This window comes from Macaca fascicularis, chromosome 7, assembly GCF_037993035.2.
Source record: "Macaca fascicularis isolate 582-1 chromosome 7, T2T-MFA8v1.1".
Lineage (NCBI taxonomy): Eukaryota > Metazoa > Chordata > Mammalia > Primates > Cercopithecidae > Macaca > Macaca fascicularis.
Window position 1 is genome coordinate 88729420 of NC_088381.1, and position 16938 is coordinate 88746357.

At 51.8% G+C, this 16938-nt stretch overlaps 1 protein-coding gene and 1 long non-coding RNA gene across 16 annotated transcripts in view; one reads left to right on the top strand and one right to left on the bottom strand.

Annotated features, from left to right (window-relative positions):
• Positions 1-8461, bottom strand: part of LOC141407258 (uncharacterized) — a 24764-nt gene extending 16303 nt beyond the window's left edge. Inside the window, exon 1 of the long non-coding RNA XR_012415522.1 lies at positions 8345-8461. This is a non-coding gene — a long non-coding RNA (uncharacterized lncRNA). The remainder of the gene's footprint in view (positions 1-8344) is intronic.
• ARHGEF40 (Rho guanine nucleotide exchange factor 40) overlaps positions 7893-16938 on the top strand; it is a 19863-nt gene continuing 10817 nt past the window's right edge. For 5 of the 15 annotated variants that reach the window (XR_012415520.1, XM_045396104.3, XM_005560751.5 and 2 more), the window contains exons 1-11: positions 7893-7988; positions 10601-10798; positions 11489-12734; positions 12886-13053; positions 13199-13319; positions 13914-14010; positions 14117-14197; positions 14327-14443; positions 15737-15832; positions 15933-16048; positions 16444-16570. Coding sequence is in view for 14 of the 15 variants with exons in the window: in XM_045396104.3 (XP_045252039.2) it covers positions 7986-7988; positions 10601-10798; positions 11489-12734; positions 12886-13053; positions 13199-13319; positions 13914-14010; positions 14117-14197; positions 14327-14443; positions 15737-15832; positions 15933-16048; positions 16444-16570 (2370 nt within the window). In the remaining variant the exon portion in view is untranslated. Of the gene's footprint in view, positions 7989-10282; positions 10378-10600; positions 10799-11488; positions 12735-12885; positions 13054-13198; positions 13320-13913; positions 14011-14116; positions 14198-14326; positions 14444-15736; positions 15833-15932; positions 16049-16443; positions 16571-16938 lie in introns of all 15 variants that reach the window. The other 10 variants (XM_073996895.1, XM_073996897.1, XM_073996898.1 and 7 more) reach the window with 5 other exon arrangements.

Here is a 16938-nt window from a genome sequence, read left to right on the forward strand (position 1 = left end):
GATTTTGCTGGGGCGTTTAGCAGGGAGGGAAGCTCAAGGCTCAGGCTCAAGGGCATGCGACTAGCAGTGGAGCTTTCAGAATGGAATCTGGACCTCTGTCTTTCCTCAGCATTCTCCTCCCTCTGCACTGTGCTGCCTTCAGTTGGGTTATTTTTCTGACTTGGGAATGGGAGTATTATATCCTAGAAAACCTGAGAAACATGAGTAGGGTTTCCCTGAGGCCAGTGTAGGGGTGGCAGAGGAATTCAGCAAAATATACTCCAAGAAAAAGTAAAACTGAAAGACTGTGGGCAGGTCTCCATCCTTTATAGGGACTTTTCCTCCTTGGCCAAACTTGGAGTTTTGAGACTACTTTTACTAAGCAAAGTAGTTTTTAAACTGTAAACAAAACAGGCTGGGCACAGTGGCTCATGCCTATAATTCCAACACTTTGGGAGGCTGAGGTAGGAGGATCAATAGAGCCCAGGTGTTCAAGACCAGCCTGGGCAGTATAGTGAGACCTTGCCTCTAAAAAAAAAAAAGAAAAAAAATTTTTTTTAATTAGCTGGGTGTGGGGATGCACACCTGCCTGTAGTCCCAGCTATTTGGGATGCTGAAGTGGGAGGATTGCTTGAGCCCAGGAGGTGGCAGTTGCAGTCAGCTGAGACTGCACCACTGTACTCCAGGCTGGGCAACAGAGCAAGACCCTGTCTCAAAAAGGAAACAAAAACAAACAAAAAAAATGTATTTTAAGCAACCAGTTTTAAGCAAAAATTGCTTAAAAATGCATTTTAAGGCCAGGCGCGGTGGCTCACGCCTGTAATCCCTGCACTTTGGGAGGCCGAGGCGGGCGGATCACGAGGTCAGGAGATCGAGACCATCCTGGCTAACACGGTGAAACCCCGTCTCTACTAAAATACAAAAAATTAGCCGGGCGCGGTGGCGGGCACCTGTAGTCCCAGCTACTCGGGAGGCTGAGGCAGGAGAATGGCGCGAACCCAGGAGGCGGAGCTTGCAGTGAGCTGAGATGGTGCCACTGCACTCCAGCCTGGGCGACAGAGTGAAGACTCCGCCTCAAAAAAAAAAAAATGCATTTTAAGCAATTTACACTTCAGTAAATTAGAGTGCCTGCCTACCAGTGATGTGTACATATGTGTGTGTGTGTATGTGTGTGTATATGTGTGTGTGTATGTGTGTGTATGTGTGTGTGTATATGTGTGTGTGTATATGTGTGTGTATATGTGTGTGTGTATATGTGTATGCGTGTGTATTTAAACAAACCCATGTTCAGGGTGAAGAAGTAAAGTTATGTTAACGGAATTAGGAGTGCTATATTCCGCCAAATACAGATCTTTTGGGATTCCAAACTCCTCATCTGAAGTGCAAATATCTATTGGCACGAATAAAACAAGATAATGTAACAATTACTTGGAATCAATCACTTAGGTGTTGGATTTGGCTTGGGGTTATTTGGAGGCAAGGCAAGGATATAGGTTTTGTAATGGGGGGGTCTTAGGAGTAGGTTCAACATGGGCAGAGACCTGGAGGTAGACACTGAGTACAAAAAAAGGAGATGTCAAGGAACTGGAGACAAAGTTTTACCCGCTGCTTGGCAGTTCTGAAGTCTGGGGGATGGGAGTGACTTCATGCGATTGAAATTCCCAGATTACCTGCTCCGGGAGACTGACTCTGCTGGGGTCTGCCAGTGAGAGCTGGGCTGCTGCTGGCTATAACAGGCACAGGTTATGTCTCAGTAAATGTTAATTTAACAAAATGTGGTTTTGGAGCGAAGGGCTAGGGCTAGGAAAATGTACAGATCATAAGTCTGGAAAGTTTATAAACAATTTCTTTAAAAGTTCTCTCATTATACTTAAATTTTTTCAGTGAGAGGGAATTTACCTATGGAGACAGCTTGTCCCATTTTCAGGCAACTCTTAAGTATTTAAAATTCGCTTACATAGAACCTAATCGGCTTCTCTATAACTGCAACAATTCACTGATGCCCTACCGCTTTGAGCCATTCAGAATAAGCCCAATTCCTCTTCACAATCAACCTTTTAAATATTTTAAGAGTGTTTCATGACCCCTGCCCTCCACATATTGCCACATCTGGCAATAACAAAAGTTATAAAATGGCTTCTACCATTTGACCCAATAATTCCATTTTGTAAAATATGTCAAATGGGAATAATTCAAAGTGGGGAGGAGTACATTTCTACAAATCTTTTTATACCTTTTCTTTGTACAATGGAGAAAAGTTGAACATAATATAAATTCCCTAAAATTGAGAGTGGCTAAATGAATAGTGAACAACTACTTGATTTTTTTTTTTTTTTTTTTTTGAGACGGAGTCTCTCTCTGTCGCCCAGGCTGCAGTGTAGTGGCGCAATCTCGGCTCACTGCAACCTCCGCCCCCTGGGTTGAAGGGATTCTCCTGTCTCAGCCTCCCAAGTAGCTGGGATTACAGGTGCACTCTGCCACACCCGGCTAATTGTTGTATTTTTAGTAGAGACTGGGTTTTGCCATGTTGGCCAGGCTGGTCTTGAACTCCTGACCTCAGGTGATCCACCCACCTCGGCCTCCCAAAGTGCCGGGATTACAGGCATGAGCCATCACACCCAGCCTACTTGATGCTTTAACTAAAGACAATGTAGGCAAAAATTATACTGATGCATGGAAATATATATGGACAATGCTACATGAAGAAAGCAGAACACAAAACTGTTATTTTCAAATGGGTTGCAACTACATGAAAGAGTTTCTGGGTTTGTATATCAACGAAGTCAGTAAGCAACTTTGGAACCTTTCCAGAAGTCCCCTCCAAACCATGCTTCCTCCAGACTCTTTTACTACAATGAACCTACATCTGAGCCAGATGATGGTCCACATCTGTCTTAAATTCTATCCCACAGCCAGGCATGGTGGCTCACACCTGTAATCTGTAATCCCAGCACTTTGGGAGGCAGAGATCAGGAGTTCGAGACCAGCCTGAGCAACATGCTAAAATCCCATTTCTACTAAAAATGCAAAAATTAGCCAGGCCTGGTGGCGGGTGCCTGTAATCTCAGCTACTTGGGAGGGCAAGGCAGGAGAATCGCTTGAACCCAGGAGGCAGACGTTGCAGTGAGCTGAGATTGCACCACTGCACTCCAGCCTGGGCGATGAGCAAAACTCCGTCTCAAAAACAAACAAAAAACAACATCAAAAAAATTCTGTCCTGCATGCTTTCTACTTGCAAATATCCTCCAACAGACAAACAAAAAAACCTCATGAGGACTGATTCCAGGAAGACAGGAAAGCAGCTAACCCCAAGCCTCTGCCTTGCCGTTCCCACCTTTCTCTTGTCCCCAATACCATTCCTGTTCTGTGGAGCTTTCTGCCCTCCTTTCAGCCTTCACTTGGATTTATGATCTCTTTTGGGAACTGGTCAGACACTAGCTGAAAAAGCAGTGACAAAATAGACAAGGTTTTTCATTTCATAAAGTTTATTTTAAAATTATATGTGGTAGAAAGGTGAGTCTATTATGATAGAAAATAAATACATAATCAATAGAGATAAATGCTGTGAAGAAAATAAAACAGAATAACATTATTCAGAAAGACGATGGGTGAGAGACCACTTTAGACCAGGTGGCCAGGGAAGAAGACCTTTGAGACTATAACACTTTAGTTAAGACCTGAAGGATGAGAGCCAGCCACTGGAATCATGAATGAAAAGAAAGCTCCAGACAGAAGGAAAGAAGAGCAAAAAGGTGCCAAATTAAACATCTTTAGGAATAAGTAAGGCATGTTTAAAGAACTGAAAGAAGGGGCCAAATGCAGTGGCTCATACCTGTAATCCCAACACTTAGGGAGGCCAAGGTGGGCGAATCACCTGAAGTCAGGAGTTTGAGACCACCCTGGCCAACATGTTGAAACCCCGTCTTTACTAAAAATACAAAAATTAGCTGGGTGTGGTGGTGTGCGCTTGTAAGCCCAGCTACTCGGGAAGCTGAGGCACCAGAATCACTTGCACCTGGGAGGTAGAGGTTGCAGTGAGTCTAGATTGTGACGCTGCACTCCAGCCTGGGCGACAGAGCAAGACTTTGTCTCAATAACAACAACAACAGCAACAACAAAAACCCTGAAAAACTGAAAGAAGGCCACTGTGGCTGCAGGGTCACCAGTGGCTTAGCATAATGTCACCACAGGGCTATGGCAAAAGATGAAGCAGAAAAGAAAAGGAGAGATAGGTAGAAAAGGAATCATGATGCAAATGGAAAGCCATTAGACGGGGTTGATAAGATTTATTTGGATTTTTTTTTCTTTTTTTTTTTTTTTTTTTGGAGACAGAACCTTGCTCTGTCGCCAGGCTGGAATGCAGTGGTACAGTCTCAGCTCACTGCAACCTCCACCTCCCGGGTTCAAGCAATTCTCCTGCCTCAGCCTCCCAAGTAGCTGGGATTACAGGTGCGTGCCACCACGCCCAGCTAATTTTTATGTCTTTAGTAGAGACAGGGTTTCACCATGTTGGGGTTTCACCATGTTGGCTAGGATGGTCTTGATCTCTTGACCTCCCGATCCACCTGCCTTGGCCTCCCAAAGTGCCGGGATTACAGGCATGAGCCACCGCGCCAGGCCTGATTTATTTGAATTTCTAAGATTACTCTGGCTATGGTGCAGAGAATGGCTTATCAGAAGGTAAGAGTGGAACAGGCAGACAAGTGGGGAAACTAATGTGCTAGCACTGGCAAGATGGTGGTGGTATGGACCTTGATGACACTTAGTTCAGAGAAGACAAGTTGTAAATTTTTGAAAAAATATTACCCAATCAAGTAGAACCAAAACCAATGAAAAACTAAACCATAAATAGAACTGACATATATTTACATATCACACAAATTTTTTTACCCTAAAATAACTAGGATATTGACCCCAGACTCCTTGGAAGGCAGCGCTAACAAGAACATGTGCTCTCAAGCCCATCCCTAAAATTCCCTTTGTGGTCCTTCATTAATTCCCCCTAACTTGAGGCATGGGGCTGAGGCAGAGTCCTAGTCACTGCTACCCTCTAAGGGAGAAATAGTGAGCAGCCTAAAACCCCAACCCTCTATAAGATGGCAGTCATAGCTCTTGGTGCACATAAACCGCGCAATAAACAGTACAGACACAGATGTTTTTCCACCTTCCCCTGTATTAGGATAGCACTAGTTTTCCATAAGAACCATACCGCAAATGTCTTCAGAATTATTTCAACTATTACTCTAAAATAAGTCTAGAAAAAACTAGTTTTTTTTTTTTCTCTCTGACCCACAGGGACATATCTATCACTTATAGAATCTCAGTGCTGGCTTCTACGAAAACAAATTTAACATTTTTTTTTTTAGCGTGATGGTTAGGTGGCAGAAACAGTGATGTGGTGTTTAAAACTCTTCTTTTATGAACTTTGACAGCTTAGATGAGACCCTATAACTTATTAGTTGCGAGTGAAGGCTCTGGCATCAGACAGCCTGGGTTCACGTCCTGGTTTCTCATTTACCGTGTAGCTTAGAGAGAGTTTATTAACTTCAGTAAGTTACAATGTCATCTGTAAAACAGGAGTTCGAGAAGCCCCAAAGAATCTTTAATGGGTGAAGTATGGTAAGAACTGTTTGTGAATGAGAAGGCTTCTAAATCTGGTCTATTCCCAGCCTCTAATTTCTCCATTATAACTACCCCTTCATATTCCCCCACTAAAAATACATGTATCAACACATACTCTGTTGTGTACACACACACGTACACACACACACTTTTAGTTAGTAAGAGCCTGCATTCTTGGAAGAAAGTGGTATTTAACTGCTGTGACCACATGTCACTTACTTAAAATAAACCATTGTAATTTAGCACAGATTTGAAAACTCCTGGAAAGAAGGGGTAACTGCATCCCTGATTCTGTATCCAAACTTCCTTACCCCACCAGCTCAAAAACTTTCAGTGGCTCCCCTTTTTCTCCATGAAAAAAAAAAAAGATCCACTCCCTTTTCCCAGGAGTTTGTGGCCCCCCATAGCCAGATTAATTTATATTCCACTACCTAAGAGTAGTGAGCCTTGGAGTCCAATGGACAACCTTCGACCCTACCAAGGGTTCCCTAAACAATATGGGGAGTGGAAGGCCTGGTGAGGAAAGGTTCAGACACTCAACACCGAGAATGAATGAGCTGGGTTTGAGACAAGTGGATAAGGTTTTTTAAACACTGGCCCCTGTAACCGGCCACTGGGCAGTATTTACGGAATGGACACCAGGGGGTAGCAAAATCTCACTCTCCTAGCTCTGGAGAGTGTCGGTGACTCGAGGGTCCCATAACCCAGTGTTAGAAAGAGCTCCAACTCCTGTGCGGGGAAGATGGTTACTGGGGCTTGTTGCCATAGGTTCTTTTTTGACGCTATGGAGCAGAGGCCTCTTCTTGCCTCTAAGAAGGATGAACATTTGCTCTGTCCTTTTCCAGGCTCAGCGGAGCGGAGAAAAAGGTGGAGGTTAGCGTCCAGAGGAGGTGAGAGAAGAGCAAGCCACCTTGGCGGCTCCCCCGCCTCCCCTCCCGCTGTTCCAACAACTGCCCAGAGGCTCCGGCCTCCGAGGAACTGCAGGCGAGGCCGGACGTTTTCTCATCATCGCCCTCCAGCTGCAGGGGCACAGGCGTTCACGCCCCTCCGGGGACTATTCGGCTTTCTGATCTCCTCTCCTCTCCTTTCCGTCCACCCTTTAGAAGGGCTCACGGAGCTGCGGGGCTTCCCAGTGCCTGCTCAGAGGCCAGGCAGGGCATCTCCCCGCCGTGCCCGTGCCTCTCCCCGGGCTCCTGAGAGACCTCCATCCGGCCTTCCTTTCCCATTCAGACACGGTCGGGGGACGCTTGGGGTTTGATGAGGGAGTGAGGCTAGAACTTTCGTAACTAGCCCACCCCGCTTTGTCTCCTGCGCCAAATACCCATCTCCACGGCCACGAGCCCTAGCGGCCCTGCAGGACGCTATAATCACCCCAACAGAAGGAAGGGGCTGGCATCCAGTACCGAATTATCAAACTGGAGGCCTGGTGCCTTCCCTCTTCTAGCCGAATAGACAGATAGGGATGCGGAAGGGAAGGGCCACGGAGGAGAGAACTCAGAAAATGTCCGGCGAAATGCACGCCCTCCATGAGCATCCCGATCCGGGAACCTTGCCCCCTCGGCCACGATGCCGCCCCCTATCCCAAGCCTTCGCTGCTCCCTGACTCCCGCACACTCCCGCCTTCCCCAGGCAACACAGAGGAGCCCATTGTCAGCCCAGAGGCTCCAGGCCCGAGGAGATGGAGGGAAAGGAGGAGGGCGGTCAAGCCCCATGGGGATTGGGGAATCCCCTGATTCCCGGCCTTCCGCTCTCTGCTAGGCAGGCAGGGGCCTGAAGGTCTCATTTGAGCCCCGGGTCCTGCCCAAGTCTAGAAACCGATGAGAGAAGAGGGTCCCGGGCGAGTTAGAGCGGGGAGGCTTTCCAGCCGCAGGAAGACCCCAGTTCTGGGAAGGGGCGGCACAAGGGAATTCACGCACGCCCCAGCCTTTGGAGCATCCCTTGCCGAGGCTAAACTGATCCCGCGGGGAGCTAGGCGGTGGCGGGAAAAGAGGGGCATCCTCGGCTGGGCGGGCCTCCGAGGGTCAGGGTCGGGGTTACCCGCTGGAGGGCGGGGCGGAGAAGAAAGAAGGTTGCCGGTGAACGGGACGGATAGGCTGGGGACGCCCAGGGAGCGGCAGAGAGTCTCGACGCGGGAGATAGAGTCCCGACAAGGGGTCCCGCGCGGAGGCGGGGGCGGGCGCCGAAGGGCGGGGCGGGGAGGGGCGGCCGTCTCGGCCCTCCCTGGCGGGGCCCCGCGGCCTGGAAGCCGGAGCGGGCCGAGCCGCCACCGCGGCCGGAGCTGTCCCTTAGCCAGACCCGGCGAGACACGAGCGGCGGGAGGGAGGCGGTGGCGCGCCCGGCCCCGCCCGCCCGACCAAGCGTCGGACGCGGCCCGGCGCCGAGCCATGGTGAGTCCAGCGTCGCAGCCCCCTGGGTCCCCTCGGCCTTCGCGCAGCCCGCTCCGGGCCCCCAGTCCCCAGCCTGGTGCCTCCCGATCCTGCCTCGGACTGTTCAGCGCTCCGGGGACTCTCCTCCCTCCCTTCCCCCCTTCTTCGATTTGTCTGTTCGTCTGCCCGACTGTTTAGCTCTGTCCCCACCGAGTATTGCCCTCACCCTTTCTTCCTCCTCTCCTCCGCCTCCTTCCCCATCCTCCCTTGGGTCTCTCCCCTAATCCACACACCTCCCCGCTCCCCGCCCTCCTCTGTCCTGACCTGTGCCTTTCTTTCCTGGAGCTTCCCTCCCCCTCCTGGTCCCAGCTCCTTACCCGCGGGAGACCCCTGCGGGTTGGTCCTGCAGCGTCCCTGGAAGAGGCCCGGCCCCTCGGGTCATGAGAACTGACCTGCATGGAACCACCATTTTCCATCCCTGTCCCCAACCCGGTGAGGCAGGCCCACCCATCCGGCCCTGGGGGACCGGCCACAGCTGTGGCTGGGACGGGGCCAGGGGCATGGCCAAAGAGGGAAATTCCCGCAGAGAAAAAGGGCTGCCTCAGGGTAGTTGGGGGTGCTTGGGGGGAGCTCACAGAACCAGGGGGCGTGACACTGCCAGAGCCGACCGGAGTTTGTGGGGGAGGGAAGTGCCCCAGAGCTCTTGCTGCAGGGAACTGAAGGGCTGCCTCAGGGCACTCCTGCGGCAGAGAGTGGGGAACATGAGCCGGAGCGCCCTGCAGGGAGTAGGGGACCCTGGCCGAAGCAACTTGGGGCGCTGGAAGCTGGAGGGTATCGCTAAGAAGAAGCCCACACCAATAGGAGTGAACACTGCCCTGGGAACTTTCACTGCAGAGTACTCTGAAGCATCGCTGCAAGAGTGGGCACTGCCAGAGAGAGCGCCCACTGCAAAGAGGGCGGGGGCATGGCCAAGGGGGCGCTCCCTGCAGAGTGAAGGAGGGGGAGAGGCCTTGCCAGGGGGAGCTCACCGCAGGGAGTGGAGGAGGGGCAGGGGCACTACTGGGGCCGCCCCTCTACGGAGGGAAGGGCACCCTCTGGCAGGGAGGCTGGAGGAAAAAGAAAGAGGAACTGGGCCAGGGAGAGCTGACTCAGTCTCTCTGGTCTCCTCTCTGGTCCCCGCCGGCAGGAGGCTGGGTCTCCGTGCTCCCGCCCGCCGCCTCCCTCCCCAGACCCCTCCTCCCCTCCTGCCGCTGCTGTTTCCTGTGGCTGAGACTCTCGCTCAGCCATGAGCTCACCGCCCCTAATGGGTTGCAGCTGCCTAGCTGCTCAAGCCCTAGCTCCGCACTCCCGGCCTTGGAGCAGACGGCCCCACTCTGCCTCACCCCCGGCCATCTCCACCTTCCCCCCACCCACGCGCACTGCGTCCGCCTGGTCCCGGAACACTGGGGGTCTGTCTGCTCGCCCACACACCTTGGGGCCGGGTCTGCGCGCTGACGCGCTGAATGTCCCGGTCTCTGGAGTGGTTGCCCTAACTTCCCAGACGGTCGAGACAAACTGGATGGAGGAGCTAAGAGAAAAATAAGCTATTTTGTTTTATGGCAAAGGCAAGACATGGGGGTAGGGCAGGTAGAGACCAAGGTAAAGGCTGCATTGAGTCTCCCCTTCCCCATTTACTGCAAAAAAAAAAAGAAAAAAAAAAAATTCCAGTAAAAGGAACTTCAAAGACTGTCTTGAAAGAGAAGTTTGCAAAGGAATAGCCCAAGGGGTGGTTGTTTAGGTTGTGGGATGGAGGAAGATGTCTCATTGACTCACTTAGGGAGGGGAGTCTGGATGAAGCAGGGCTGAGTCTTTTTGAGACTCCTAGTGGAGGTTGGCAGAGAGAGGTCCCACTGGAATCAGAAAAGACCAGCTCTAATGCATACCATCAAGGCCTCCTCCTCCCTTCCCACAAGTTCCTTTTGTGACTTTTTTCTCTTTCAACTGCCCCCACCCGGTTCTTTGTAACCCAATCCCACATGCTCTAGGATTGGGTGATTGCTTCAGAGCCACTGTGGGAGAGGGAAGAGGGATGCTAGAAAGACCCAAGACAGTCACAGACAGTCTTTCCATCCTCCTCTTTTCACCAAATGACCATCTCTCTTTCACCAAATGATCATCTCTAGGACATAATTGTGGGTGATGCACCTCCACCTGAGATGGGGAGCTCTGGATGGTGTGTCTTATGAGAAGGGATTTGCAGGATGGCTCACCCCCTCAAGTTCTCAGCCATAAGCTCAGTCCCCTGATAGCCCAAAAGCCTGTCTTTTCTCTCCTAGGAAAGGTCTATGCAGTCACCCCAACTCACGAGCACCCGGAACAGCCCTGATTGGGGGCATTCACAACAAATTCTCTCTGGATCTCCAAAGCCAAGGTCTCAGAACTTGAGTGTTGAGTGCCCTGCCACGCTTGTGCACTCCGGCCCAGCCCCACTCCCATTCTGGGCTCATCAGCCAGCATTTCCTGAGTGGCCACTTTTTGCACACATTGTACAATGGGGGCCTTGGAGAACACAGCCACCCCCAGACCAGTGCAGCTCCCAAGGAGCCGCGATTGGGTGATCTCTAGGGATCTGTAGCCTGGTCCTATCTCTACAGGAGCCTGAGCCAGTGGAGGACTGTGTGCAGAGCACTCTCGCCGCCCTGTATCCACCCTTTGAGGCAACAGCCCCTACCCTGTTGGGCCAGGTGTTCCAGGTGGTGGAGAGGACTTATCGGGAGGACGCACTGAGGTACACGCTGGACTTCCTGGTACCAGCCAAGCACCTGCTTGCCAAGGTCCAGCAGGAAGCCTGTGTGAGTGGCCGTGCATCACTATTCTGCCTTCCCCAAGATCCACTGCCACACTCTACAGACTAGCCAGGCTGACTAATTCCCCCACTAACCTGGAGATACAGCCTCCCCTAATACTGATCTCTCCAAAGTCACTTAAGCCTCGTTCTCTGACCTCCCACAAACTTTGACCTTCACAGGCACTGACCATTCAGACACTAACACACACACGCACACATTCATCTTCCCCAAATTCATCTTGACCCCTGAGAAACACTGACCCCCAAAGACCCTAACTCTCCAGACCCAATTCCAGACATTTTCACCCCCTCATATGAATTTCTCAAGATACTAACTCCCCCGTACATGAGTCAACAGAGATCCTTCATTTCTACAGATATAAAGACTTCTAAGAGTCTTTAACTTCTCCAAGACAATGGCATCTGCTGACCACGTCTTGGTAACGATTCAGTTCTTACCCTCCCACACACGGAACTAGCTTCCTAGAGAAGCTTCCTACCACCAGGAGACCGATCGGTCCCAATCCCTTCCTCTCTGCCACCTGAATACCCCAAATCTCCCCTCCTGCTCTCCTGAGAGTGTAATCTTCCAGGCATAGGGCTGGTCCTGCCTAGGGTGGGCCCATTCTAACCGCCCTCTTCTGCTGGCTTCTTCAGCAGAGGCCTGAGTGCAGCCTCCCATCTCTCTCCCCAGGCCCAGTACAGTGGATTCCTCTTCTTCCATGAGGGGTGGCCGCTCTGCCTGCATGAACAGGTGGTGGTGCAGCTAGCAGCCCTACCCTGGCAACTGCTGCGCCCAGGAGACTTCTATCTGCAAGTGGTGCCCTCAGCTGCCCAGGCACCACGACTAGCACTCAAGTGTCTGGCCCCTGGGGGTGGGCGGGTGCAGGAGATTCCTGTGCCCAATGAGGCCTGTGCCTACCTATTCACACCTGAGTGGCTACAAGGCATCAACAAGGACCGGCCAACAGGTCGCCTCAGTACCTGCCTACTGTCTGCGCCCTCAGGGATTCAGCGGCTGCCCTGGGCTGAGCTCATCTGCCCACGATTTGTGCACAAAGAGGGCCTCATGGTCGGACATCAGCCAAGTACGCTGCCCCCAGAACTGCCCTCTGGACCTCCAGGGCTTCCCAGCCCTCCACTTCCTGAGGAGGCGCTGGGTACCCGGAGTCCTGGGGATGGGCACAATGCCCCTGTGGAAGGACCTGAGGGCGAGTACGTGGAGCTGTTGGAGGTGACGCTGCCTGTGAGGGGGAGCCCAGCAGATGCTGAAGGCTCCCCGGGCCCCTCCAGAGTACGGACAGTACCCACTCGCAAGGGTGCTGGAGGGAAGGGCCGCCACCGGAGACACCGGGCGTGGGTGCACCAGAAGGGCCTGGGACCTCGGGACCAGGATGGAGCACGCCCACCCGGCGAGGGGAGCAGCACTGGAGCCTCCCCTGAGTCTCCCCCAGGAGCTGAGGCTGTCTCAGAGGCAGTAGTCTTAGAGGTGTCTGAGCCCCCAGCAGAGGCCGTGGGAGAAGCCTCTGAATCTTGCCCCCTGAGGCCAGGGGAGCTTAGAGGAGGAGGAGGAGGCCAGGGAGCTGAAGGACCACCTGGTACCCCTCGGAGAACAGGCAAAGGAAACAGAAGAAAGAAGCGAGCTGCAGGCAGAGGGGCTCTTAGCCGAGGAGGGGACAGTGCCCCACTGAGCCCTGGGGATAAGGAAGAGGCCAGCCACCAAGAAGCCCTTGGCAATCTGCCCTCACCAAGTGATCACAAGCTTCCAGAATGCAGCCTGGTTAAGGAGGAATATGAAGACTCAGGGAAGCCAGACTCTGAGCCCAAAGAGTTCAAAACAGCAGGCGAGAAAGAGCCTCAGCCCTCTGAAGCCTGTGGGCCTACAGAAGAGGATGCCAGAGAGAGAGAGCAGGAGGGGCCAGGCCTGGTGTGTATGGCAGGTGAGATGACACTGAGTGAGGTTCATGGGGAAAGGGCCAAAGCAGGTCGGGCCTATGGGAGGGGGCAGGATGAGGAGCAGGGTTATGCTGGGAGCAGAACAACCAGAACCATCTTAACTTCAGTCCCATTTTTCTGTCTGTGTCTGTGCAGCACACGCAGGCCCAGAAGGCCTCCTGTCTGACACTCCGACACCTCTGCTGGAGACTGTGCAGGAAGGAAAAGCGGACAGCATTCCAGAAGAGGCCCTTCCAGTCTCCATCTCTGATGACCCTGATGTGGCTTGGGACTTGATGGCATCTGGATTCTTCGTCCTGACAGGTCAGTGGGCATCAGTGGGTGAAGGGAAAAAGGACTGGGAAAGAGAAGCAATTGGGTGGGCTTGGGGACTGGGGGAGGCAGGGTGGAAGGGAGGTAGGCTTGGACTGCTCCCAGCCAGGACAGCCTGGCCGTTTTGTGTCTTCAGGAGGGGTGGACCAGAGTGGGCGAGCTCTGCTGACCATTACCCCACCGTGCCCTCCTGAGGAGCCCCCACCCTCCCGAGACATGCTGAACACAACTCTTCATTACCTCCACTCACTGCTCAGGTAACCGAGGCCCAGTCCTGGCACCCTGGACACTAACCTCCTGGTTCATGAGGACCCTCACCTCCTTCTTCTCAGGACACTGACCTTCTGACCTCTAAGGACACCTCCTTCTTCAACCTTCAGATTTCAAGTCATTGACCTTTGGCCTTACTGACCCTGACCTCCAGCTTCATATCTTCATTGATCCTCAAAAGCAACACTGTTGACTTTCACTGTCTTCCAACACTACCAAGATCATCAGGACATTGGTTCACTTATTCAACAAATATTGATTGAGCACTGAGTACCTATTAGGCACCATACTACAGGCTGACATTGAATGCATGCCATTCCAGAACAGAATTCTGAACTTTCCAGACCTTAATTCCTTGGCCTAGTAGCCATATGAATAGAGACTCCCAACTGCTAGGCCACTTCCTCCTGTACACCCATCCCAGAATTTGGCCCTTTGCCCATTTCTTCCCAAATGTACCAGCAACTAATATCTCCTGAGGACTATTAACTAAATACAGACCCTGTATGTCTGCCTTGCTTTATCTCCTATCCCCCAAAACACACACACAGCAGCCTCTTTGACTCTTCCTGCTCCCACAGGCCTGATCTACAGACACTGGGGCTCTCCGTCCTGCTGGACCTTCGCCAGGCACCTTCACTGCCTCCAGCACTCATTACTGTCTTGAGCCAACTTCAGGTAACCACCACTTGAACAGGCAGTTCCCCTGGATCCTAACTCTTCACTAGTGGCCAGTCCCGGACACCCAATTGCCCAGTTTAGGGTTATTCTTCTCTGCCCTTAGGACTCAGGAGATCCTCCCCTCGTTCAGCGGCTGCTGATTCTCACTCACGATGACCTTCCAAGTGAACTCTGTGGATTTCAGGTTTGAGCCCTTCATTCCTACCTAGTTTCCCATCAGTAGTGGAGAAAGGAGAAGAAGCTGGCTGGAGCCCCAGGCTGGTTTCTGAGTCCTTGGGTGCCCAGGAAGAAACCCCTGCCTTACCCTCTACAGGGTGCTGAGGTGCTGTCAGAGAATGATCTGAAAAGAGTGACCACGCCAGAGGAGCTGCAGTGGGAGTTAGGAGGTCACAGGGACCCCTCTCCCAGTCACTGGGTAGAGATACACCAGGTAAGCTTCCCCTCTAACACCTAGCATCCTGGGAGCCAGGAATGACCCAGCTGAAGACATTCTAGGACAGATGCCAGGTCCAGGACATACCATGGGGCTGCAAAAAAGTGGTTTCCATTCCATTCAATTCAACAAGCATTTATGGCTCCCAAATCATGAGGAAAACATGTGCACTGTGCCATGGTCTACTGGGGAGATGGGAGGAGTATGTTAAATTATTATTATAATTACTATTTTTAGACAGTCTCGCTCTGTCACCCAGGCTGGAGTGCAGTGGTTCGATCACAGCTTACTACATCCTCCATCCTCCAGACTCAAGCGATCCTCCCACATCAACCTCTTGAGTAGCTGCGGCTACAGGCATGTGCCGCCACACCCAGCTAATTTTTGTTTTTTGTTTTTTGTTTTTTTTTTGTAGAGATGGGGTTTTGCCATGTTGCCCAGGCTGGTCTCAAACTCCTGGACTCCAGTGATCCACCCGTCTCAGCCTCTCAAAGTGCTAAGATTACAGGCATGAGCTACCGTGCCCAGCCAAATAAATTATTAATATGACATTAAGTAGTACATGATTTTTGGTGGGAGATAAATCATGAAACAAGTAGAGAAGAGTGCAAGATAGTGTCAATGGGTTTCTGGAAAGCACTGAGTCAAAAGGCTGATTCTTGTTCCAAATTACTTTACCTCACTTGCAGAAATAGTGCCCTTTCTGTACCCACCCCTTGCACCAACATCCAGGCCTCGGGATCTTCATCAGCGAAGTGTAACAATCACAGTATAATTGCTAAAGGTCCTTCCAGCACTTATCTCATGTAATTCTATGAATATAAGTGTTGTGAGTATTCAAGAAGAGAGAAATAAACATGATCTGAGCTGAGTATAAAAGAGGGGTCTGTAGATGGTCTCTAAGTTTCGCCTTTAGTGTCAAAGAGGAAATTGACATGAATAGGCAGAGAGAGGGGGTTTGACAGGGTGAAGCCCCACTGAAGACAGAGAGAAAGGAAGGTCACAGTTACCAAGCTGTGCAATGTGCCAGGCCCATGCTAGTTGCTAAACTGGCATCATCTCCTTAAAAATCACAGAAGCCTTTCTTATCCTGACTTTACAGTTGAGGAACTGAAGTTCAGGAAGGTTTCTGGACCTGCCCAACATCATACAATTAGTTAGCAACAAAGTCAGGAACTGAATTCAGCATTGCCTCCATAAAAGTCTCTGGGGCTACCTCACCCCAACCCTAGGGCTTAAGTTCCTTCTTGAACTCTAATCCTCAACTCCATCCCTGCGTGTGGGTTTCAGGAAGTGGTAAGGCTATGCCGCCTGTGCCAAGGTGTGCTGGGCTCGGTACGGCAGGCCATTGAGGAGCTGGAGGGAGCAGCAGAGCCAGAGGAAGAGGTATGAAATGAGATGGGACAGTGGGGGGATGGGATTGGGATGGGGCTGGGGTGGAGACTCTCTGGTGGAACCCCAACTGGCAACTGCTCCCTATCCCCAGGAGGCAGTGGGAATGCCCAAGCCCCTGCAGAAGGTGCTGGCAGATCCCCGGCTGACGGCACTGCAGAGGGATGGGGGGGCCATCCTGATGAGGCTGCGCTCCACTCACAGCAGCAAGTACGAGGGATGGGTGTGCGGGGGCAGGTGGAAGTGGGAGGTGGAGACACAGCCGAAGGCTGCCAACAAACCTTAGCTGCCAGACCATTCTTATTGTGCATGTATCTGGGCAAGATACCATGCTTTTACACTTACTGTCTCATAACCCTCACAACATCCTTGCGTGCCATTTACTATTACAAATGAGGATTTGGAGGATCAGAAATGTTAACTGTCTTGGCCAACATCGGTCAGTAAAGAGTCAGGATTCAAACCAAAGCAGTCAGGGTTCAACCCATGCTTTTGATCCATGCTGCTATGCAGCTTCTCATGTTTGCATCCCTCGGAGGGATGGGAGGACAGAATTGAGGGGCTCAACAAAGGAAATGATTCATTCTTTCCTGCTCCTTCCCCAGACTGGAGGGCCAAGGCCCAGCTACACTGTATCAGGAAGTGGACGAGGCCATTCACCAGCTCGTGCGCCTCTCCAACCTGCACGTGCAGCATCAAGAGCAGCGGCAGTGCCTGCGGCGACTCCAGCAGGTGAGCCAGGACTCCTATGTCCCTCTTACTCGGCCTGGGAGTATGGCCTCCAGCACCTTTCCCGTTGGTACTTATAGTTGATGGTGTTCTTCTAGCCTGGCTTGGTTGAATGCCCCTCCCTGTCTCCTCACCTTTGTTGGTCAGTGTGAGATTCAACAAGAGGGTGGGAGCATCGTAGCACCAGTAAAGAAAAGCCAGGTCTCCCCCTCCCCACTGTTTATGCTTGATCGAAGATGCTGAGAGATTGTGAGAGATGCTCAGCTGCCCTAGGGGCTTCTGAAAAGAGCTGATCAACTCTGGAGTGCCTACCTTCTTAGCTGAAAAATAATAAAAGTCTATTGATACCAGTTCATTAGTTACACTGCCAC